The sequence below is a fragment of the Labrus bergylta genome, chromosome 1, assembly GCF_963930695.1.
Source record: "Labrus bergylta chromosome 1, fLabBer1.1, whole genome shotgun sequence".
Classification (NCBI taxonomy): domain Eukaryota; kingdom Metazoa; phylum Chordata; class Actinopteri; order Labriformes; family Labridae; genus Labrus; species Labrus bergylta.
This window is the reverse complement of record NC_089195.1, coordinates 29,007,589-29,030,883: the sequence shown is the minus strand read 5'-3', so window position 1 is coordinate 29,030,883 and position 23,295 is coordinate 29,007,589. Positions and strand designations below refer to the sequence as shown.

Below are 23,295 nucleotides of genomic sequence, written 5' to 3'. Positions count from 1 at the left end.
ATTATATCGAGTTAAGCGACATACTGCCATTTCTTCAGAGAGATAGAAACTGTGACTCGCTTGTGAATCCATATGCATTATCCATAATCAGATTCAATCATTTTTAATGTCTATTAGCCATGCTGCGAGACTCATGCTAATGAGCTCTGCACCCTGAGGGAAGTGTTTTATTCTTCGAGGGGATGGATGCGGATCATTTGCGGTGAATAAGGTCATGTCTGGAACAAAGTGTAATGTCATGACGGCCGTGATTCAGAGCTCTTCTCGGGTCTCTACATGCAGCGTTTACAGAGGGATGAGAAAGGCACCTAGAGATGAACACAAGAAACAAATGCCGACAAACAGGAAACCTGCAGATGAGACATGGATAATGACACACGCAGAAAGATCCAGATAGGTCGTCTTCGCACAGCCACAACTTCCTACTGCGTCACTCTGCCTGAGGATACACTTTCACACCTTCAGAGGACATCTGACAACACCTTAGACTGGAGAGAAGTGACGCGACTAAAATAGACGTCTGGATGTTTACCGTGTACTGATGGGTTTTTATTTATGTGCTGTGCCTCGGCTGTGGTTTGTTTCAGACCAGTGATGCTTTGGTTACTTTGATTTTGAATGTCCTCAGACTGAAACTGGTTCAAGCCTCACATTTGTTTGTATTCGGATTGGGGGAAAGTCACATAATCACATTTTCATTGTCATCCTCAGATCAAACAAGCAGTGTGAGGATTTAAACCAAGTAGTTAAACCAAAGTGTACCCCAGACTGGACTCTCATACCAATAAAAATATGACAAAACAATCTAAAATCTTCCTTCCAAGTGATGTGTCAACATTAGAGGTTGTCAGAGTACCTAAATTCTAAACTTCAGTACAATACTAATAAGATCAAAATATGTGCAACAAATAGGAAGCGGTAATTTATTGTTTTAATTGGCAAGTTAAAACCTGCACCCTTCCAACATATGAGTGCGATTAAGGCAGTGTGCAGGTGTTTGATTACAAACTTTGATGGATTCTTTCCTCTTCTATGAACCTGACTTATGAAATATATATATTTTTTCCAGATGCTGTCGATCATTAAAATAACAGATTTAATCGTATTCAAACATGTGGTATCCAAAAGTTTCGAAACATAAAACATTTGACAACCTTTTGACAACCAGTCCAACATTTAGCTTTTACACTTTGTTGCTTTGAGTTGGGTGTGTTTTATTAATATCACTTTCATGTTTGTTTATTTATCAAGAAACCAAAGCTAGCGGACAATTAGCTTAGCTTAGCACAAACAAAGAAGAATGTGAATGGTAATTCTTGTTCTGTCACAGTTGAAAAATAAGCCTGACGTCGTCTCTTAGTGGCGATATAAATGAGTCAACTTATCGGTTAGCACTAAAACAAAAAGACTCCCTGATGCTGATGAAAAGCTTGTTCCCCTTAAAACTGTCGATCCTGTTGTGTGTCTTCACAATTCTGATGATGTTTACCAAACAATACAACCTCGAACATGCCACATTTGTCTTAGATGTACAGGAGGTCATATTTTTTGAATCTCAAATACGTCCAAATGGCTGTTTCACCCTGATAGCGTTGCTCGTGCTAAGCTAGGCTAATGACCTCCAGGTTCCTGTTTCATACTTGGCACACTGATATAAATGTGCCTCAATGTTTCCTCAATTATAAAAGCATGTTCCCCAAAATGTGGAAATGTTCATTTATAGTTAAGCAAGTGGTGTCACACAACGTTTAAGAGGTCTTGGAATAAATAACCCAGGCTGATGTTGTGGAGGACCAGGCAGTCCAGATGTGATTTGACTTGTTCGAGTGTCGATTTCAGCACAGCTCCTCTTTAAATGGATTTAGAAAACAGCTTCAGTAACACCACGGTTGTTGAGCATCCAGCCACGTGATCAGTCCGCTACGATATCAAATCAGGAAGCCAGCATGTTTAGTAAGCGATAGATTCTGTCTGCCAGCCAACATGTTTATAATTCAGTGTAATTCAGCTTCTTTGTCACCAGCCAGCTTTTTTATTTAATCACAAAACAAGCTAACCAACAAGCTAAAGGGATGACAATAAAACATACTTTCTGTTTATTGAACTGGCACAAAGTCCTGTTTCAATGCTGAGAATTAGTCACACAATGAACTGCCAAAAGAACTGCTGTTTTTCTGAGGTATGACTCAGTCAGTATTTCTTTTTTTCTCTGACCTCATTTCTCTGCCGTTCACTTTTTACCCTCATTCTTTGACTATATTTTTCTTTCTAATGCAACTTTAAAGCTCTAGATTTCACTGTTGAGGTCACTGTTTTCATCATTTTCCTCTCCTTTTTCATCTTCCTTATTTGGGGATTAACAGCAAATTCCTCCTTTTGGGTTTCTCTGTATGCTTAGCAACATGAAGAGCCAATTAAGCACATGTTTCTTGTTTTAATTCCACCTTTATTCTTCTTTGTTCATCACCTGTTTGCTTTTACCTTCGGCCCGTCAGCATCACTCACTCATCCCCTCCATCTCACGCTCCATAAATCTGCACACTTAGTTCGATTTGGACCTTTTCCAGACTTGACGGATCCATTTGGATCTTTGTGAATGTGCTGGACGCTAACAACAAAAAACAGCGGATGTTGTGTAATAGGACGATCTAACTAGGACCAGTCTGTTTGTCCAAAGAGCATTGTTTGGGGCAGCATATTATCCTGTCCATTACCATCTCATTTCCAGCTGTTGTAAACATACACCAATCACCTTGAAAAGGTCCTGACAAAGACAGGGAGAGAGAGAGAGAGAGAGAGAGAGAGAGAGAGAGAGAGAGAGAGAACAAATAGACAACAGAAAAATCAAACACTGGAGGCTCAGTAATCATAAAGTCACAATTGAAACTGGTCCCATTAAGAGACAATGGTCTCAGAGAGTCTGTGTGCACCGTGGAACAGGACATGTGGAAACAGAAACTCATTCCCTCACTAGTTGTCCCAAGTACAAAGAATTTATAGAAACATTTTAACATTTTCTAATAATTGAATGATTAAATCCCTGGCTTTATTACCCTTCAAAGAGAAACAGATTCAAATGATTCTTCACAAATGTTGAACCGCTAGAAGAGTAGGTAACTGCAGGTCACACAGCTACAGAAGTTTGTATGTAAGATATTTTTTATTCATCTTTAGGTATTATAAAGAATAATACCTTTATTATAACTATGTATTTATATGATCAGATTGTGCATTGTGTATCGTTTTAGATAACGTCACACCATTAAAGCCAATTGAATTGAATAGAGAGAGAGAGAGAGAGAGAGAGAGAGAGAGAGAGAGAGAGAGAGAGAGAGAGAGAGAGAGAGAGAGAGAGAGAGAGAGAGAGAGAGAGAGAGAGAGAGACAGACAGATGTCACCTAACAGGAAGTTAGCCTGGGTGGATCGATGGAAGGTCTGGTGTCCTCTGTGCCCTGTGAGTCAGCACTTAGGGCAGAAGATGACACTTATGGCTGACAGATCACACACACACACACACACACACACACACACACACACACACACACACACGCACGCACACACACACACACACACGCACACACACACACACACACACACACACGCACACACACACACACACACACACGCACACACACACACACAGACCGAGTTAATAATCCACCTGGTTAAACACATTAAGCACGCTCACACCAGTCACAGGCTCACATGTGCATAAACAGTCATGATACACAGACATTCCTCTCTCTCTGTCTCCACACACACACACACACACACAGAGGAACACACACGTGGTTGCCCGTGTTAATAACGTCCCGCACCAGACAGTTAAACGTCATGTCACAATGTGCCATCGGGCCCTCAGTATCGGAGCTGTGCTCTGAATAGACTCGTTCCTTTAATTGATTTTGCATAATGTGGAGCTGTTTTGTGTAAACGGCTGACGGTCAGCGCTGTTGTGTTCTTATCAGTAATCGCCTGTTTATAATGAATGTTCTCGGCTATCCTGCTAAAATATAAACCTGCCAGAGGCTTTTGTAGTTTGTGGATGGAGCCGACTAGAGAAGAAAGGACACACGAGAAGTAATTTGTGAAATAATAAAAAAGGATGAGAGAAACATAATGACCTAAATACAATTCTTTAAAACAACTTTTTATAAATAGGAATGAGGATAATAAAACAATTAGACGAGGAATAACAAGAATAATAATCATTACGTACGTAATATACGAGAAAATGTTTCTTTTTTTAGTGAAAGCTCCTTTATGAGTTTATATACTCTCTATGAGTCCTCCTTTATGAGTTTTTAGCTGCTTATGAAACAAACTGAAATATAATTAATTACTTTATATGAGCTACAAAAGCAAACAAGAACATCTATGAGAAGATTGACTTTTTCTTTATAGTTTTTTTTTTTTATTATCTCCAAACAGCTCCTGCCGGGTCGGTGTCAGACATTAACAGCATGCTGCAGAAACAGACTTTACTTTACATTTGAAACAGCAAATATTCACAATAATTGATGTGTTTGATTGGTCATAAATGAGGATGAGATATTTTTGTTTAAATGAAAATGACTTCCTTATGTACAGGTCAATCTAAATAGTACACAGACAGGGGGCTGCAAAATGAACATAAACTTAAACTGAAACCAAAAAACGCCAAAAAAAACTGTTTTTACAGCAGGAGTCTGAGCCTGGTTCAAAAAGCTCTCGTCTTGATCAGCACACACTGTATGGTGGGTGAATGTTTTGATAACTCATCCTTTTTTTTTTTAAATATATGAAGGATAAGAGGTATTCACAATAGGATGTGTGTCTAAGGTGTCACGGATTATCAAGAGGCTTAAAACCCGCCTCAACTCCAGCTCTTAGCCTGTCGTTAGGTTGACTGAAAGTTAGGCTCAGACAGCATTTCCAGAATGGCGGCAGCCATTGATGGGATTCCAAAGCCCCCTGCAGTAACAGATGGGTGACGTCACTAAGGCTTCATCCATTAATATTTACAATCTAAGGTACAACCGCTTTCCTGACCATAAGTGTGATTTGTACCAGGCTGTAAAAATGTGCCATTCTGCTTTAAACACGGATATTTAAAGATGGTTGTATATGGGGCTTCCTGGCTTTTGGAGCCAACCTCAAGTGGACTCTTGAGGAACTGCAGTTTCTTTCCCTTCTGTATTGGCTTCATTTGTCAGCACCAGAGGGTTGCCGCTTGGCCAAAACAAGTTCGAACAGAGCGATCAGTCAAGCAATAAATATGTAATGTTTAATAACTTGCATTTTTGGAATATAATTTGTGATACTGTTGTCGCTGTAATGAGTGTGGACGGTCAGGAACAGTTTCAGGCGTGTGTTTGTTTGTGTGCATTCATGAGGGTGTGTGTGTGTGAGAAACTAATGGCCCTGTGCCAGCTGAGGGCCTGCAGGGGGATAATTGCTCGTCAAAGCTCCAGTACAAGTCATTACCGCAGATTTAACCTTTGATCCCCCCCAACGGCGCGCTGACCGGAGCATTGCAGCCAATGACAGCATTGGATTTTATTATTGCAGAGAGTCACAGCCAGGCGTTGTTGGCTGCCACATCTGTGTGTCTGTGTTTGTGTTTTGGCTTTAGCTCTTTCACACTTGGTTACCTTTGACATTGTCTGTTTGTATTATCCCCTTAACATTGTCACCATGCAGCTCTGTCACTGGAAGAATACCTCTGTGTACCAATAATATTATTTCGATTGTAATATTCATCCAGTCCAAGAGTCAATGCACAACAATGCACACTATAGTTTTATACTGAAAGATATTTGCACACACAACCATCTTACACTAACCTGCAAAACTGTACAGCTCCTCCATTGCACCTCTTATCTTTGTATCTCAGTTTGTGGCTCAGTGGTTAGCGTTGTTGCTTCACAGCGAGAAGGTTCCTGGTTTGTGGAGTCTGCATGCCCATGAAACACAAAAATACGGACTCGCAAGAGTATTTTTCATCGATTTATTAACATTACGTCAAAACAGGCATCCGCATGATGTTGTAATTCTCCTGTGATGTGTGTGTGTACACTGTACAGCCGATCATGGCGGCCCTCATGTTCCTCAAACAGATCCAGTGGGGCAGGGCGTGCACCGTCCGACAGAGCATAACCGTGGCGCTGATGGAGTATGTGTGGATAGGGGGGGGGTTAGATGGATTGCTTCTAGTTTTGGTAGGAAAATGCTCTTTTGATTCCGTAAGGAGTGGACATGTTGCAAACAAAGATACAGCAAACAAAGAATCTTTGAGTTTTAGCTTCTCTCATAATGTTGAATCATGTCACACATTGCAGATTTGGCCTAATTTGCGTGGCTTTCATTCAGAATGCAGCTAGACTTTTCAGTGTTCATAGTCATTCCTCATGTTGCTGCCAACAGAGACGACTGCGCTCTCTTTATTCAGCAGGGCTCAACCTTTCAGCTCGGTGAACACTTTCTCAAAGAGCAGGCCGGACTGATACAGACTGATACATATCCTCTCTCTGCCATCATGCTCGTATTGTCAAGAAGCAGAGGCTCTTGGTTGTAAAATATATTTTCTTAGTGATCCATAGCAACTTCTTCTTCGTCAAAACTTCTATACTAGAATTGAAAATGTGCACAATAAAGTTGCATGCTTCAGTTCAGTTAGTACTTGTAGGTTGTTTGGCAAACAGGCTTATTAAAAACTCTGCTGCTCTACACCTTTGGACTGATTCGGTGACACATGGTGGCACCATAACACACACACACACACACACACACACACACACACACACACACACACACACACACACACACACACACACACACACACTTTTCTTCTCTTTCTCTCACATAATAGAAGTTGTTTCTCGCTCACAGCTTTCTCATCAGCTCTAGAGTCCATCGACAGAGACCCCACTCAACATCAACATGCACCGTTGACCCCAATGAATCACACTGTGTTTGACCGACAGCAACCCACACCTCCCAGTTACTCCACTGTCACACACAGAATGAGCCTGCATGATGGATTACACACAATGGATTATGATGGATTATGAACATGGCACTCATATGTAGCAACACAAACAATCTGTGGCTCAGCCGTATCAGCAGACACTGAATCACAGGGTTGTGTTTGGCTGCAGGGTGAGGTCATAGTTTTGGATTTCGCTGGCCTCAGTTCAGAGCCGATTCAATCGGGTGCTCCAGGATTTTATTCGCTTTAACACAACTTGTCTGTTTCTCAGTGTGTGCTCTGGTGGAAAAAAAAAAAAAGAAGAGGAAAACAGTCAGAGATGTCGCTGCCTGCTTTGAGCTTGACTCTAGATGTGTTGCTATGGTGACGTTGTTCATGCCGTCCTCCTTTCCCTCTTTCTGCTTTCTCTTCATATTTCTTCTTCTTAGTCAATTCGTTAAGATCAGAGACAATTTGATTTACCTAATTAAGTCTGAACATGTCTGAATTTTTAAAAGAAAGTGGCTCATTTCCAGCATAGTGTCTGTTTGCTGTTAAAAAATGTGCGCGTTAGTGGATGACTGAACGAATCCAAATGTGACTATCTGTCAAAAGAAATAGGTGGGTGGATGATGTAGTGCTGGATTGTTTGGCTTTGGATTTACGATTTTAGCATGCTAATGTGAGGTAAACTAACTGTTATACACACACACACACACACACACACACACACACACACACACACACACACACACACACACACACACACTCCTCCTTACCCAGTGTGAGGCAAGATGAGCCCAGGCTGCTCGACCATAACCATGACAGAGTGATTTAAAGTCACAGAGACACACACACACACACACACACACACACACACACACACACACACACACACACACACACACACACACACACACACACACACACACACATCACCTCCGTTATCTTAGGGTATCCACACAGCATGTTGGTCATAACTCCGTAACAGCCTCCTGGATCCGCTCCTGTCACCTCTCCTGACTGCGAACGCTGTTACTGCGTTGCTGCTGCTGATTATGTGGCCGGGATCTCAGAGGACGACAGGCAACATGACAAGTTCAAATGAGCTGCCTCTTAAAAATGTGTCACTACCTTTTTAATGATCCAAAGAAGGAGCAGGGGTGACATGTTGAAGCAGAAGGAGATTCCCTTTGCTTCACACTCATGTACTTATGAACCCATTTATTTTATGTCTAGATTCACCAAATGAACCAATCAAATTTAGCCTTCTGTGGTCAGATGGAGATCGTTGTTTTTTTTTTGTTTCTGTTCAATCCTGTTTAAATAGATCCAACATAAAAACCAACATTGGACCATATGTAAGAGAAATTTTAATCCCCAATGTATTTTATCTGCAGAGTAAGGATGTTCACATTTAGCTGACTAAACGATTAAACGTCGTCGTCACCTCCCCCCCCCCCTCCCCCCCCCCCCCCCCCCCCCCCCCCGATCATCCTCCACTGTGTACTCTGTAGGGTATTGAATTATTATCGTAGCATTCTTTTATAGTTGTTTATACCATGTGTGGTATTGTCCCATCACTTTGATCATCCATAAATAACAGAAAACACTGAAATATAAAAAGTGTGAGCTTTCACAGATGGATGTTTCTGCTTGTCACGCCTCCCTGCTTCTTCTATCAAACACTCATAGTTTGCAGGAATACATGTGGCAGAACTCAAACGTGACCTTTCTCTGGTGATAAATATGTGACTGGCTGCTGGAGTACCGACTAAAAAGCAGCCCTCCTATTTAACTTTCCTTTTTTTTTTTTTTTCCTTACAGTAGAAGTGCTCGGGGCAAGATGCCCTTTTGCAGCATTCATTTAAGATAACAATGTTATAAAGAACAGCGGCTGCAAGAGACTTCTGGCTTTATGGGGAGATTAGATTGCTTTGCCCTGTTGGGTTTTCATTTTGTTACCGTCTGTAATAGTTCAGTCGACTCTAGAACCCTCAAAAGGAGCGTTACAGAGAAGAATTAGTTTCCCCCTGACTTCCTGGGTTTCAATTATTCATCAGTCGGAGTTAATTTTAAAAGAGGAGAAAGCAGAGAAGGAATGGAGCAGGATACTGAGAAAGTAGTGGAAGAGATGAAGAAGAAACAGATGAGTAATCTAGAGACAGTTATGAGAATGAAAAACTGAAAATAACATGAAGTCGAAAAAAAGTCAGAGAAAAAGAGGGACGTTAGGTTGAATCAATTTTGGTAATATAAGGTTTGATGCATGAGACACTCCACCTAAAAAAAAAAAAAAAAAAAAAAAGTGAATCATTGCCATATGACGATTCACTGGCACCCGAAGATGTGATGAATCATGAATCAAAAAGCTAAGAATACGTGCAGGAGTGAAGCTCGGCGAGAGTATGCTCAAGTGATTCAGCCTCTGATTGAGATGAAACTGTGGGACTGGGAGGGTTAAGGGAAAGAGTGAAGGGAGAGACGATTGCATTGCAGGTTAGAGTGTGGCGGTAATAATGAAGAAACGAGGAGCTTGACACACAAAAGAGAAATCAGAGGAATCGACTGTTATCACGTCCTGCTTTTGATTTTTCTTCCTTGCTCAGCCTTGTGCCTTTCTCCTCTGTTCTCATCTTCTGAGTGCTGTAGCGATGAACGTGCTAAGCCACTTCCAGGCCCTCCCTCCAAAGCTAATGCATTTCTCTTAAATATTTCAATATGATCCTCCTCTGTTCTGCAACGTTGAGTACAAGCTTTCCCTCAGCTGGCGCCCACGGAGGTGCACCGCCTGCCACCAATAAAATCCTGCCAGGGGTTTGATGTCTTTTATCAAATGCTGAAGAAGAAGAAGAAGAGAGGTACTAAAAAGGAGGATAAAGGGGAGGGGGGGGGGGGGGGGAATCCAGATTATAGATCAAGGGGTGATGCATCAAAACAAAAAAACATGTGTTGTGCGACCGTGTCTTCGTCAGTGTTTAATCAGCACATCTATGATTTACAGCAGTTCCTGTGCAGGCGTAGAGCAGCAGCTTTCTGGCTGACGCAACGGGGAGAAAACTTGTATTGTTTGTCAGATGTGGTTCTGCTCTGTGAAATCGGCTCTGACAGGCACTCCAGTGAAGCATGCAGACAAGCACGGAAAGGCCCACAAGCAAAAAAAAACCAAAAAAAAAAACCCAATCCACACATGAAAATAACACCTGAAAAACCTACCGCCCTCTTTACAAGCTGTTATGTAAGACAATAAGTGTGTGTGTGTGTGTGTGAGCTTTCAATGACACCTCCGGCGTGTGAAGCCTTTATGGTTCAATCATTTCTGTTCTCAATCACGCTCTATACCTGTCCTCCCTGGGAGCCTTTCTTCCTCTCCGACAGTCTCTCCATCCCTCCGTCGTCTCATCACTCCTGCTTTTTTATATTCCGTGGCAGCAGCCGTCGCGGGGCTGGACCTGGAGGAAATTAAAAAATCTTTGTTGCTCCATCGCTCTCCCTCGTGGATGGGCGGATGTCAATAAAGTCTTGCATTATGACCTGTCGCATGTACGCACACACACACACACACTAACACACACAAACGCACACAGCGGTATACTATACTCACGAGGAAACACACACAGCACATGCCGCACTGAAGGCTATACATTAAGTCACGGTGACAAGTGAGACCGCAGACACGGAATATTCATTAAGCTCAGGGTCACTGTGTGGTGAGGGAGGGGCAGCCATCATCTGTCTGATATACATGACGCCTTACATTTAATGAAGACAAATATCGACGTTCTCTCTGTTCTTTGTGTGTCCCAGTTGCAGAACCAGTAACCGGAAAAGCCTCATCCTGACCAGTACGTCCCCCACGCTGCCACGGCCGCACTCCCCACTGCCCGGACACATAGGTCAGTATTCAACTGTTATAGACACAGCGCTTTATTTAGCTGTTTTTTTGTTGTTTTTTTTTAATGGGAAGATTTGATGCCAAACAAACTTTGAAGTTTCATTTACAGCATTTGTAACCCGTTTAGCTTCTGTATGTGCCGTTTCTTAGTGTCTCTTCACTCCAGAAGGAGGGTGTGTGTACACTATTATTAGAAGCTAACTGCTTGCAAACCTTTCCTCCCACTTGTGTTGTGGGATTTTCTGCAGGAGTTTTGTTTCGTCTCAGAAAGACAGTTTACATGAAATTGCAGTGGTCAGCGTCTTTTGAGCAGGATATGTAAAAAGCTTTTTCATGGTTTGGAAATTAAACCTGAACAAAAATCCAGAGGAAGTTTATATTATATTAATTTAAGATAATTTAAAGGAAGATTTTTCACACTTGTAGCGTGTAGCAGAAATCAATATCCTCTGAAAATAACTCTCTGAGTCATGACTGTCTACAACGCTCACCCCCTTCTCGTATAAAAGTTGTTTAATTGAGGGACTAGAGAAAGGAAGAATAACATACTGTACTCACTGCTTATTTGGATGTCACGTAAGCGCTTTTAGATCACGGTCATTTCGTGTAAATTTACATGCAGTGTTAAGATACGAGCAAAATGAAGAGCGCTGGCATTAGCATGCTAACACAACAATGCAGCGCAAGTTTTTTTGGTTTCATGCTGTTGCTCAAGGGCGACAAGAAGTCGTATATTCTGCCTTTAACTGGAAGACACAAGAAAAATAAGGGTTATCACTATATTTAAAGAGAGAATTTAAAAGACAGAAATGTACAGTACATTTGCAGCTGGTGACTTGAGAGCTCTCTGTCCTGGGTTGTCATAGTTACACATTACAAGACACAATGTAGTAAATGCTAAGAGTGCATACTGACCACCACAGCGAGCAAAGGATAGATTTGATTTGAGCGTTCAGGACAACAGTGTGAATAAACTAATTTTCCAAACATCAAGATGAGTTCATGACCCGCGTAAACCTCAATGTGTGTTTTTCTCTCGTGTTGTGTTCATGTGTGTGTTTAGGAAGCAGTCCGTTGGACAGCCCTCGCAACTTCTCACCAAGTGGCCCCGCCCACTTCTCCTTCGCCTCTTCTCGCAGGTTGGCCTCCCTCCTTTGATCACGCAGTAAATCACACATACGAAGCTGCAGGAGCAGTGTGAATTGGAAGTTGTTCTGTGGGATTATTTTTGCTCTTACACTCATGCGCAGGGTGTCACAGGGAACACACCCACTCACACACACAAACCTGCAAAAAATGAAACTGCATGACTCTGCCCTGTCTTCGTCCTGACCTGCTCCCTCTGAGTGTCCGTGTGACGGAGAGGTTTTTAGTGGGCTGAGATGGATGAGGCGAGGTGGCAGCATTTTGTCCAAACGTGAATCCCTCATCACTCAGAGGAAGTGTCAGACTCAGGGAAGGCTGCAGACGGCCTGAGGGAAGAGAGGAATAACAGGAGGGAAAGTGTAATAGGATCAATTGAAAGGAAGTGAAGTTGGAGGAGTTTTTTTTTTTTGTATAACCGTCAAATGTGGTGTTTGGAGGGACTGAAATAGAATCTGATAATGGAGCTCTGGCTGTAGGAAGTTGTTATTGGTTTTGATTGATGTTCACTTTTCCACTTTTTTGTTTTGTTTTTTCTTTCCCTCAGGGCTGATGGTCGTCGATGGTCCTTGGCTTCTCTGCCGTCCTCAGGATATGGCACCAATACACCCAGTTCAACAGTAAGACCAAGAACAAGGACGCACTTTCAAAGCTTCTGAGCTCTGGTTTCATTTCACATTGATTTCTCATCATTTTCAAATCTTATCTTTACTCTCTCCGCTTGTCTTTTTGAAAACAAAGACAATAATCACTCAGGTTCTTCTGATCATAACCACTTACACTGATTTCCATTTTAGCTCCAGTTTACCAAAGTGATTATCTGTGAGGGTAACCGTGTCGAACAAAGTTTTGTATGAAGTATCGTCTGGTCAGTAACTACTGTTGAACTTAAAATGTAATTAGTAAGGGTCGCCGGTAGCGTAGTGGTTCTGCGTCCCATGTATGGAGGCTGTGGTCCTCCAAGCGGGTTACCCGGGGTTAGAATCCAACCTGTGGCTCCTTTCCCACATATTGTTCCCCACTTTCTCTCTCTTCCTTATTTCCGACTCAATCTACTGTCCTATCTCTACAATAAAGGCACAAATTCCTCTCAACCCAAAAGAATTTCCCCTTGGGGACAATAAAGTCTAAAAAAAAAAGCCCCTAATCTTAATTAAAAAAAATAGTCTGCATTGCATTGTGACGAAATGAACGTAGCTAAAGGACTGAATGTACAGTAACTGTTTATGTGGATCCGTCAAGTCCCTGCAGCTATCCAATTTATTTGACTCAGTTTCAAACCAATAGTTGTTTCCAGACCAAGACAGGTATCAGTAATGCCTTTAGTACTTCACCAAATGTGCTCTCAGTTATTGACGTATTCTTCAGGAGGAGTTCCGGTACCGATCAGATACAGTGCATCGTTTAAAAAAAAAAACACATGTGGTATTAAAAAAGTTTCTTAGTATTGAACATTTTGACAACCTCAATCAGAAGTGTGATTTATTCTTCAATCATGTGTGCCTATAACTCAAATGTCACTACAGTGCAGTAACGTCTGCTCATATGTCGTATGAGTTTCTCTCTCCAATGTGGAACAGAGCTGACATTGTGTGTCCTTGAAACTCAAAACGTTTGGCTGTCAGACAGGACAGCAGCACAGTGTCGCAGCAGTCTCCTGAACAGTTACTCTGAAGTAAAATGTGAAGTTTCTGATGGTTAGACCGCTTTCACAGAGAAATCCCCTCATGTTTCTCCTCTTCACAGCATGACAAGTGAAAGCTCGTACGGCTCAAACGCTGCACATTTCATTTTCTTTTCACTTTCACCAGACGAACAGGAGAAAAAGTAATCGACACTAAAGTCTGGAATCTGCTTTTTCTTTGTGCTGCCCGTGTCATGAAGTGAAGACACTGAACTGTTTTTTAGATTCCTCATCCAGTGATTAATTGATGAGGTGGATTTTATATCCTCAGCATGAATATGTATCTCAGCAAAAGAATTCATTTGCATATATTTCCATGCATAAAAATCAGTGTGCTGTTCTACTTCTGAATTCACTCTAAAGTTGCATGTTTCACTGCTTTTTCTCCCCGTTCTGCTTTGAAATGATTACGCTGCAAACTTTCAGTTAAACGCCATGCATACACACACACACACACACACGCCCCATGTGTTCTCTGACTTGGCAGCTGCGGGTCTCAGACGATTATTTAAAAGGATTTCACTGCTGGATTTCTGCAACATGCATTGCATGTCAAAGCGGAGCTAAAAATAACTAATCAGTTGCTAAGATATGATCGACCTGATTTATCTGCAGCTGATGACTTGGCCTTTCTGACAAAAATGGAGCGAGGATAATTTAAGCAATGTAGCCAATCTATATTTCTGCCTTGAGGCTGCACAGATTTACCGTAACTATTTCTCCATCCATCACTTTAAAGAGTAGCATGTGTGGATGAGAGGGACAACCAGTACAAATAAAAGCGAGTGCAGGTGGAAGTGAAGCAACCACAGAGACATCAACACCGTTCACTGTTGTCTGAACAAAAGATATTGAAGGCACACGAGATGAACGCTGCCAAGGCCCATTTTGGTAAATAGTCCATTTGAGAAATGAACCTTAATGGGTATGACACTCAGGTGAAGCTAAGGTGTTGACTCATAATCCACTCCCCCGTTCATCTCCGGCCCCATGTTGAACACAATCACTGCCTCTGCATCTGTGCTGCTCTTCCACACATCATTTCATTCATTGACTGCCCGTCTCCTCACAGCAGCATGTATAGAGCGGCGTACACAGCCAGCAACTCATTGATCTCTTTTTACTGGAGGAAGAGGTTGAGGACGGTTTCTCCCTCTCTGTCACTCCTCCTCCTCCCTCCCTCCATCCCTCCACCACCTCAGGTTTCAGTGCTTCGCTGGTTCTTACATGGACCATTACTCGCTTGATTAGTTACAGCGGGACCCTTGCATACTGAACAGAGCAGATGAAAGGAGGATGTGTGTGTGCGCGCGGAGGAGGAGGAGTTTATATGAAACACATTGACACAGTTGATTTATGCAGTAAACAGTTAAAAGTGGAGGTTACGAAGGAGACAGTACAAAGGGTTAAACCAGGGTTAGAAAACGAGGGAAATCATTGCAAATGTGAATTTATAATAAATAATTATAATGTTCGTTTACCTGATGACACTGCTTCGTGAAATCAGTTGAACCAGTTTCTCAGGATAAACTAACCCACATGTATTATTTCTCCTAAATTAGGTCTCATAAACAACTTTAATCATTCATCGCAAAGATTTTTCTTTATCTTTCATGATCAGCCTTTGATCTGTCTGATAGTTGAAGGTGTACTCAGAAAAGAGAATAAGAGTCATCTTTGTGAAAATAAATGAACTGTCCCTTGGTGTATTTACATCAGGTACTGTAACACGCGTCGCTAAAAGAGTCGCTTTGACAGAAACTATGGATGGAAAGAAGCTTTGTTCTAAAGCTGTGCCGAACAACTTTTATTACTTTGAGCCCAAATTGTCAAATTAAAATCAATGTTAATTGTTTTTACTGATAAAACAGAATCAGCCTTAAGAAGACTTCTTTATACAGAAAAACATTGTATAAATCATCCAGTGAATGTGTTATTATTACATATTATATTATTATCATATTACAAGTGAAAATCTAATTTGTTACAAAGCAAAGATTACAAAACGTTATTTTGCACTACTCCTATGGGGGCCCAGACCCCAGGATGGAGACCAGTGACCGTTTTGCAATGCAGCAAATGACCATATAAACCCCTTTGGACGCAGATTATCTTCAATAAATTGTGAGACACTCTGATCCACATCTTGAAACTTAAATGATGAATTTCTAAACAAAGTAGGAGATACAAAAAAAAAATGTTTAATGTGTCAAAAAAATAAACTAATAGTCCTGGTAATGCCGTAGACTAAACGAAAGAGGCAAATACAAACTTCAATGCATTAAAACAAAACAACTCTAGAGCTGTTAAAGCCGATCCAGCTGTTCCACAAGCTGTGAACCCGACTTCAGTTGATGCTTCAGAGGAAAAAAACATTCATTTGCTTTGAAAAAAAGAAAATCCCCTGGATTCCTCTCTTCTTCTTTCTGTCATGACTCGACTGTGGGAGGGACAAGGATGCATATGGAGGAATTCTGGACATAATTATGTGAATTGAAATGCAGCCGGTGTGTGCATGAAAGGAGAGACACAGACATCACACAGACTTAAACATCCCTCTGTGATATCCAACAGCTTTCAGAGCCCTCCGTATCTCCAGGGAACTTTTCTAATTGATTCTATTGACTGGACTAATGCCGCATTCAAAATCTCATTCATTGTTTTTTTTTGCAGCTTGCAAGCTTGCAGCTGCAAAGTAGATCATTTGTGAATACAGGTTCTTATGGATTTTTTTTTGTATAGTAGTACAGGTTGTTGTGTGGCCAGAGACCAACCTTGGTGTCCCATTAGGATGTGTTCATTAGGACTCCCCATCGATCCAGGCCGGTTTCTCCCTCCTGCGCTGAAGAAACGTCTTTTGTTTAAGATGGAATAGCGCTGCCATTAACCCCCCTCCGGCAGCAGACTCTTGACGCAGCAGTCAACTTCAACGTGCAGTCACTTCTTTGGTTCCCTGCGGACTTTTAGCTCTGGTTTTTAGTCCACGTTATTCTCTTTGCCCTCCTACACTTACTCCTTCTGGATATTTTTCTTGTTTCTGCGCCTTTCCTTTCTTCTTCTTTTAGGTTAGTTTCTTCTTTGTTTTCCATCTCTTTCCGCCCACACACATCATAGTACACCTTGTGCTCTCGTCTCTTCTCTTCTCTTTTTTGTCATCACATCGATTAAGGCTTTCTTGCAATTTATCGTTTTGTTTCTTTTTCTTCCTTCCTCTGCAGTCATCCAGCTCATCCCAGGAGCGACTGCACCAGCTGCCCTTCCAGCCCACCATGGACGAGCTGCACTTTCTGTCCAAGCACTTCGGCAGCACCGAGAGCATCACGGACGATGACGGGGGTCGGCGCTCGCCGCACGTCCGCCCTCGCTCTCGAAGCCTCAGGTATGAGAACTCCTCCTCCAAAACAACACCTTTACATTTTAACTTTTTTAAATTACAAGCATTACATTTCTCACAAGCCTTTCAAGGGATTGCATGATGCTGCTTTCTTCTACTACAAGGCAGATAAAACCAAAACTTCACAATTTAAAGACAGTTCAATGAAACTTGACTTTTTCATGTGACATCTCTCTACAAATATTAAACAAACATGATTCATTGTTTGACAGTCATCGTGTTTTTTGTGGGATTAATTTCATCAACTTTTCGTTTTGTTGTCGTTAAAGGACAATAAGCTGCCCTTTCAAGATTAATAAAGGAAACAATGATACACAAGTGTTGCAGGGAAGTTAACTGTAAGATTTCAGGGTGATAATTCCACGTTTTTGTCACTACTGATTTCAAAGCTGGCAATGTTTGTTGTGCCGTGTACAAGGGGAGACCAGCGGTAGTTACGGCCCTTTCTGAATTTCAGCCACGTTTTAAAATTTGGTTGTATGACTGCACACACTCGCACAGTGAGAGCACAGCCGTAAGCTAACTTTTCCTGGATACCCCTGAGTGGACTGACAGTGGATTATAATTTGATTATTCATGGCTTCCATAAAACATTTCTATTTAGTATGAGCTACACTCAAAATAAACTGATCCTCATAATTGGTATTGGATGTTGAGGCAAAGTCTGATGTAGTATAATCCTCTCTGTCTCTCTGTACCTTTAACACAATTTAAAGTCTGCTTCACATTTTATTCAGAGAATTGTTGATAATAAGAAATGTATTTTTAAAAAACACCAGTTTGGCCCATGAATTGGTTCTTCGTACTGTAGCGGAGATAACTCTATGGCATCATGTCTAACAGACCATTTGTATATATTGTGCATAACATGTAAACACACAAGTTACAATTCGTTGTAATGGTTATTAACCTTCCTATTATATTGTACTACAAGTAAAAAAGCACCAGTTTTTCAAAGCCTTGGAACAGTACCTGAATAAATATACCCAGTTGCTTCCTACCACCTGTGCAGTATCATTACCAGTCTGTCCTGCAGTGCTTTAAGCCTCTCTCGAGTGCAGCAGTTTCTCTATTAAGAGAAATCTCTCTGGTGAAGTCTCTCTACACCAACCACACCTATTACAGCCGCCCCCCCCCCCCCCTCTCCCAATTCAAGTCACTGCTAATCAGTATGCAGTTTTCATATTCATCTTCTCAGCAGTCCTAGATAAAATCCCATCTTGTGGCTTCAGTGTGCCTTTATTGCGTGCCTTGACATGCCTCGTTATCAGTGTTCACATCTTCTGTAAAGCGTCAAATATCTTGTGGGTGAAAATTCTTGTGAATTTTGGAGTCAGCGCTGGTAGCGTTTCAGCAAGATACATAAAATGTTGTTTTGTAGCTCCTCTTCTGCCAGTGTTTCCTTTGCCTCACATCTGCTCATGTGTTCAGACTCCTCATGTACTCATACTCGTCTGACGTCTGATGCGTGTAATAAAAGAGGGCGCGTGGCGTGCAGGAGGACACGGGGTCCATTAGAGAAACTAAGCAGTGTGTACCGAATTTCTGATTGGACGATTAACGTCATGTACTGACAGGACGGACAAGTCAGGAAGCAGTTGATTATTTTTCCATTTAAATCAAAAATACAGAATTGTTTCCGTCTATCTCACCCGCTGCCTTCTTCCCCCCCCCCCCCCCCCCCCTGCTGTTCAGTCGCGCCTGCTTTGATATTCTCAGTGTGTGCTGTATATTACACTCCTGCTCTCTGTGTTTGTCTCCCTGCAGCCCGGGGCGCTCTCCTTCCTGCTATGACAATGAAATAGTGATGATGAACCATGTCTACAAGGAGCGATTCCCCAAGGTCAGCCTTACACAAACAAGTACACAAGTGTGAACTGAGCATCCATACACACCTGAATTATGAATCCAAACAGTATGAATGCAATCAGAGGCCACCTCCAAAGCCTCACTGAGTCACACTGACGTTTAAAGGATTATCCTAGATTCTTTTTTCAGCACTTATCACATAACTGATATTATATACAATAAGTTTCTGTTTATCAGCTGAATATGTGTACATACCTGGTAGGACATGTGAAGTATAAAGACTCTTTAATTTACTGAAAAATGTGGCTGCATGACTTACTTCAGGTTGCTTAAATTGAACCTGGAGCGAGTTTAAACTGGATTTCAAACACAAAGGGATGTATCCCTCATGTATCCATCATCCTTGAAATTTTCTTTGCTCTTGATGATTCACAAAAGGTCTTGGGTTTCTTGTTTGCAGCTTTCTGCACTCTTAATCTAATGTGAAATCTCCTACAGTAGTCTACAAGACGAGTATGTCCTCATGTTTGTGAGGATCTTAGAGAGAGAAGTGCTCCAGGCACATGAAGCTACAGGAATCTAATGCATGGAGAGTATGCATTTAGTATAAGAGCAAGGTGAAGATCAGAGAGATAGAAACATCTGCAGAATGACTCAAGCTTGAAACACTGTGTTGTGGTCTAATCTGGAAAATGTCTAATGCCTGGAGCCAAAGAAGGTTCATATCTTTGGTAGTATACATGCCCTGCTGATACCTATTCAATTTTTTTTGTCTTAAGCTGTTTTCACACATGCACTCCCCGGAGATGATTGCTTTTAAATTATACCAGACAATTGGTTTCATAATCTCAGGAGGATTAATTTGATATGCTGTACTTATGATTATAAATGCCTTTACATATATATCCAGTACAGGGACGTGCCCAAAAGGTCTTCACTGTGATAGGCTATTTGCCTTTTCAGAGGCGGGACTTGTGTTAAAGATGACTATCCCGGCTTTTTCTTTTTTGCAAAAGGCTGATTTTAGTTTCTTGATTTTTTTGTTATTATTTAAAATTTAGAATAGAATAGAATAGAATTACTTTATTGATCCCAAACTGGGAAATTGTTGCGTTACAGCAGCAGGTTATCCAAACACACATTATTAGCAAATAAACACAATATAATATTAAATACAAAGTAAATAAGCACTAAAAATATCAAAACTAAGAATGAGAATATATACAGCCAGGATTTAACTAAGCATTACTAGTCTTAAATATGAAAATATTAAATACAACTTACTTTGCTGGAGCTAGATGTAAATGTGCAAAAACAAAGTTTTAAATGGTATTGACATAGGGAGCTGTCCAGAGCTGTGCAATCAGTGATACATAAGTTAAAGTGCAGGAGTGTAGACATGTTATCAGCAAAAATAAATAAATACTTTGCAAATCTATTTCATAAGACAGGTGCATAGAAAAGTATTGCAAACTGTCTTGCGTGCTAAATGAAGTATTTACTAACTGTCCATTTTGCACAACCAAAACATTGGCGTTGTATTTTTGTAAGTTAGACAGTGGGCAGACGTTTGGATGAACTTTTTAAGTACCGGTACTTTAAATTGTGAATTTTGAACATACATAATTTTTCGTTATTGTCGTTAATAAAATTTGCTAGAAGGGATAAATGTGTTTCCATTATCTTGCATAAGCCAGTGCCCCAGTTGTTTGGCTATGTGCTTTAAGTCTATTCTGAGATTCCCTCATGCAGCCTGGCTCTGTTGTTCTCAGCTGTTATCTCTGTACTTCTGTGACCTTGTTACTTTAAACTGAGGCTTAACACTCTCCTGTGACCTCCAACATAAAGAGAGCGCTCAGTCAGTGGGCTGCCAGGGAAATTTCATTCCACTGATCGCTGTAAGCTGTTTTTTAATGCGGCATGTGAAAACAACTCCTGGAGGTTGACTTCGTCCTAGACGTGAGAGTTGACCTATGAGTCTCTGATCAAGAGCACAAAATCGGATCAAACATCTCACTCCAGTCTGATATGTGACCCAACTGAACGTTTACCTCTTAAACCTGTCTGCTTGGGTTATATACTGAGACATGGTTCCACGACTAAGTGTCTGAGAGAGACAACTGTTTCAGTGAACTGGGCAGTGGAGGTCAGGAAATGTATGTGACGATGGAGGCAGGTCTCCTTTACTCACACAAACACACACACCAGACCCTCAGCATCTTTTACAGTAATATGAGTGAAGCTGCGCTGCCACACTTTACTGAGCACTTCTCCTGACTGTGCATGAAACCTGAACATTACTTTCACTTCACCTTCATTATAACAAGAATAATCTGCAGTTACATACCTGAAATAGCTACTTAATGGAAGCTTAATGGCCTCTAAATTACAGTAATGTTGGCTGCTTTATAGAAGACGTCTTGCACATGCAGGTGACTCAAGCTGTAGAAAATGTTTTCAGCCTTATTCACACGACTTCATGTTCTTTCTGATCTTCTAATTGGCCGCCTCTTAAACATTACATATCATGGGTCCAGTGTGGCATTTAAATCACTTTATGAAGCTCTTTATTAACAATAGCAAGGAATGAAATAACAATGTGAAAAAGCGGTCACTTGTTATGACTAATTGGACAGATAATAGGGTGCACAATTTGACATGGTTTTCTGGTTAAGGTTTAGATCATTGTTCAGCTGTCTGGCCCACAACTTTTTGTTTTTTTCCCTTCAGACTTAGCAGGCGAAGACATTTTTTCTTGTCTGCAGCAGAAAGGTGTTTCTGTAAAAACTTTTAAAACAGGCTGTCCATCATCACCAAACAGTAGCTAGCATTGTTAGCTGATAGCATGTGCCACACAGCATTTTGCCCCTAAGAGTAAGGTGTTGCCCTCAGTTGTCAATTGAGACCCAAAAGTATAAAAAGAGGATTATTTACAAGTTTTATGAGAATAATTATATGAGAAATGATATACTGTAGATAAATCAAGGTAAAATGATCCAGATTTTATTGAAAGCACACATGCACAAAAGTCCTGAAAAATGTCCCACGGGCTGCACGTGTGAATGCAAACAGACACATTTTTCGAGCATACTTTATAAAAAGTTTTTCCAAATGTGAGTTTTTGAGTTTGAATGATTAATGCTTGATGCCATTATTGACTCAAAAGTCCAAAAAGTCCAAATTAGAAACCCTGAAGTGCAACAAACGGCAGTCGAGTTACATCTGGTCACATTTTAAGTTGTATTTCACCGTTGCAAACACTGAACATGACACACGCAGAGATAGGAGTGAGTAGTGGAGTGAACTAAAACCAAAATTCAGCCTTTCTGGATATGTGATGCGAGTCTCTGACAGCTGGAAACATTCTCTTTGAAACACATGCTTCACAATCTGGTAACAGACGAACTGACTGTTAACCAGCAGCTCATTTTTCAATCAGGCCACAGCTCAGATGGAGGAGAGGCTGGCCGAGTTCATGCACAGCTACTCCCCAGAGAGCGTGCTGCCTCTGGCCGACGGGGTCCTCAGCTTCATCCACCACCAGGTAGCTGAGCTGTCGAGGGACTGCCTGACCAAATCACGTGAGGGTCTCATCACCAGCGTCTACTTCTGTGAACTGCAGGACAACCTGGAGAAGCTGCTGAATGATGTGAGTCGTAGATGAGGAGAGGGATGTAAAATTATGGGTTTTTTTTTTTTGCCTCAATCCCAAACTCAGCTCAACTCTTACCGACCCTTTCTATGTCTTTTTTTATGCGTCTGCCTCTTCTTCTCCATCAGGCGTATGAGCGCTCGGAGAGTTCAGAGGTCACCTTCGTCATCGAGCTGGTCAAAAAACTCTTCATCATCATATCTCGTCCAGCCAGGCTCCTCGAGTGTTTGGTGAGTCCCACAGTCTGTTTTTTGTTTCTTTAAATATAGCTGCAGGTTCATCAAATGACAAGATCATTTATACATGCAAGGAGTGTTTTTTTCATTTCCACTGCTGGAAAACACTCCTGTCCTCCCACATGGAGATGGAGGGTTGACTCCTTCACACTGAAAAGGCATGAAAGGAAGAGCAGAACTGGGGCAGACTGTCTGCTGTGCATTCAGTCTGAAGAGGTGAAACACAGATTTCTCTAAGTATGTCAGTGCTGGAAGCTGTGCTGAAAGATATATGGAGTTTAGTTTTTTATTACTTTGACTTCGCATTTATTTAACCCGTGTCAAATTTAAAGTTCAGCTCTCTGCCGCTTGTTTAGAAGTGAGGGAGGGTGTAACGAACGGCACCGCTGAGTTGCATTGTGTGAAATATAGGATCTCGCATTTCTGGCCTGACCTATGTTAAGGACTACAAATCACACGTTTTCTGTAGCTTTGACTTTGACCATTTATACTTACCTTTTTTTTTTAAGAGTACCTGACTTTATTATGAAAGA

At 41.3% G+C, this 23,295-nt stretch overlaps 1 protein-coding gene across 3 annotated transcripts in view; it reads left to right on the top strand.

Annotated features, from left to right (window-relative positions):
* Positions 1–23,295, top strand: part of mast1a (microtubule associated serine/threonine kinase 1a) — a 68,230-nt gene that overhangs the window by 24,912 nt on the left and 20,023 nt on the right. For all 3 annotated transcript variants that reach the window (XM_065958449.1, XM_065958444.1, XM_065958455.1), the window contains 7 exons: positions 10,757–10,845; positions 11,908–11,983; positions 12,535–12,607; positions 16,890–17,050; positions 18,833–18,908; positions 22,314–22,523; positions 22,655–22,756. In XM_065958449.1, coding sequence (XP_065814521.1) covers positions 10,757–10,845; positions 11,908–11,983; positions 12,535–12,607; positions 16,890–17,050; positions 18,833–18,908; positions 22,314–22,523; positions 22,655–22,756 — 787 coding nt within the window. The remainder of the gene's footprint in view (positions 1–10,756; positions 10,846–11,907; positions 11,984–12,534; positions 12,608–16,889; positions 17,051–18,832; positions 18,909–22,313; positions 22,524–22,654; positions 22,757–23,295) is intronic.